Raw genomic sequence first — 2,165 nt, 5'->3', positions numbered from 1 at the left:
ACAAAAAAAATAAAAGATTATATATGAGCTTTCTGCAAAATAATTGTGATGAATAATTTGAATTAAGAGTTGCTTCTTTTTGTTCAACTAAAGTTAAACATTTTTTCCATATTATTTATATGGTATGTCATCCATTGGATGATATACAAGTAGTCAATGTCAGATTACATTCTGATTAAAACAAAATTTATGTCAAATAACTATGTATTAATTATCGGCGAATTGTATTACTCCAACCTCACACAATATCGTTTGATAGTTGTAACAAAAATGGTAACAAAAAGTATTTTACATTTTGATGTTTAGTTTCTGTTTTCTATAATAAAAATTGAATTTTTAATTCATTTATTGGTACAGCAGTAATGCAGTCTACCCCCACATAACAGAAAAAAATTGAATATTTATGTTGAATTTACTCAAAATGAAGATGGAAATAGGTTTAAACTTAATTTTTTACCTGTTGTAAAGTCAAATTTTTATTCAGAAGTGACAATTTAGCAACAAATATATTTAAAGACAACTGAAAAACATTTTTATGCTATTGCTAAAAATGATAAAACACTACAGTATAAAATTTGAATTCGCTAGCCTGTTCTCAACATTTTTGCTTCTTTCTTTTCTTGTAATTCCTTTTTCTGTTGCTCTACTATCAATTTTCTTTGTTTTAAAAATTCTCCATATTCCTCAGCATTTAAATCTTCAACAACTTCTATGCCACATGATTTTGCTATTCCAACTATCATCTTGCACACATCTTCCAATGTCTTGATCTCTAGCGTCGGATCTGTTTGTTTTATTTTGGCAATTTCATAAACATGTTTAAGCGTTACTTTACCACTTATCTCTTTACCTATAAGTATCATATTTAAGACAAAGTAAGATCACAATGAGAAATATTGTAGCTAGAAATCTACATGTATTTAATATGGTCTGTTTCTAGAGATTGAAGTTTTATATCAAAGAAATCTGAAATTTAACTAGCTATACTAGATGAAAAACCCGAAAGAGGAAAATTGGAATATCCTCATTTATGGTTTGTTTTTATTACCTGGTTCCATAGCAGCTCGTTGTATTCCAGCTGCCTGCTTAAGAAAGTATACTACTGGAGGCTTATTTATCACTAATTCATAACTTCTATCTGGATTAACAGTTATCCTAGTAGGTAAAGGTATACCTTCTTTTAAATCTTTAGTTCTTTCATTAAAGTCTTTACAAAATGCGGCTATATTTATTCCTCTCTGTAGGGAAGGAAACCTTTAAAAAGTAACCGATTTAAGAATAAGCAACACATTATACCTGACCCAACATTGGTCCAAGCGGTGGTCCTGCAGCTGCCATACCAGCTGGTATATTTGTACGAATTTTACCGTGTTGAATTTTTTCTGAAACTTTTTTCAAAGACTTTAATCTTGCGGCGGCTTTAGACATTTGAATTGATTTTAGTATCTACTGAAAACTGTTTAAAATTGAGGTTATAATCTTAAGACAAATATTTGTAATATTCTTGTCTTCTTCGTTTTTACGAGACGAATCATAGAAAGTAATTCAGCACTTTGACGCATTATGTTCACATGGAGCGGATTAAATGCGAAGCGAAATTTGTGTTATGAACTTTTAGGTGAAGAAGTTATTGAAATATTATTCGAATGAACATCATCACAATTATAATAAGAAATTAATGTGATTTTATTTCTAATCAACATTTAACGAGTTTACAGAAATAACATCGTCTATGGTTGTATTAGTACTTATTGGATCGTGAACATTTACAATGTTGCTTGAAGTCGAACTAGTTGTTCTCGTTAAAATGTTCACTGCGGAATCCATTTTGTTTTTTATTGAGTCCCTCCGCAACTGTGTTGGATTTCCACCCACCATGGGTTTAATTATATCACCACCGAAATCCACTAATAGAGACGTCGAAATGTATGCTCAGTATAGTTTTTTGGATTAGGTAAATTTAAATGAGTTGCAATAAGCGAGGGAATTTTTGGATAGGTATTGATACTTTCAACTTGGGTTTTGCATTTTATATTTCTATACAGCAAAAAGAAATGATCGGTTTTGACATTTGTGGGTCGTTGATTTTTATAAATGTTTACAAAGTTTAATCTATTGTCAAATATTTCACCAATAACAGTAAATCTACGTTGATCATAAGTTTT

At 29.9% G+C, this 2,165-nt stretch overlaps 1 protein-coding gene across 1 annotated transcript; it reads right to left on the bottom strand.

Moving 5' to 3' along the window:
- Nucleotides 1–449: 449 nt before the first annotated feature.
- LOC130902249 (39S ribosomal protein L11, mitochondrial) lies at nucleotides 450–1,523 on the bottom strand. Its single transcript, XM_057814215.1, has 3 exons — nucleotides 1,297–1,523; nucleotides 1,049–1,238; nucleotides 450–850 (listed from the first exon to the last, which is right to left on the bottom strand). Exons 1-3 carry the CDS (start codon nucleotides 1,426–1,428, stop codon nucleotides 585–587), a joined length of 588 nt encoding a protein of 195 aa, XP_057670198.1. The 5' UTR covers nucleotides 1,429–1,523; the 3' UTR covers nucleotides 450–584.
- Nucleotides 1,524–2,165: the final 642 nt, after the last annotated feature.

The sequence above is a fragment of the Diorhabda carinulata genome, chromosome X (genome assembly GCF_026250575.1).
Source record: "Diorhabda carinulata isolate Delta chromosome X, icDioCari1.1, whole genome shotgun sequence".
In the NCBI taxonomy this organism is placed as follows: domain Eukaryota; kingdom Metazoa; phylum Arthropoda; class Insecta; order Coleoptera; family Chrysomelidae; genus Diorhabda; species Diorhabda carinulata.
This window is presented reverse-complemented; position numbering and strand designations above follow the sequence as displayed.

Coding starts and splice junctions, on each gene's coding strand:
- LOC130902249 (XM_057814215.1), bottom strand. CDS start 1,428: ATGTCTAAAGCCGCCGCAAGATTAAAGTCTTTGAAAAAAGTTTCAGAA. Junction 1,239..1,296: donor TTGGACCAATGTTGGGTCAG/GTATAATGTGTT, acceptor CCTTCCCTACAG/AGAGGAATAAATATAGCCGC. Junction 851..1,048: donor ACGAGCTGCTATGGAACCAG/GTAATAAAAACA, acceptor TGATACTTATAG/GTAAAGAGATAAGTGGTAAA.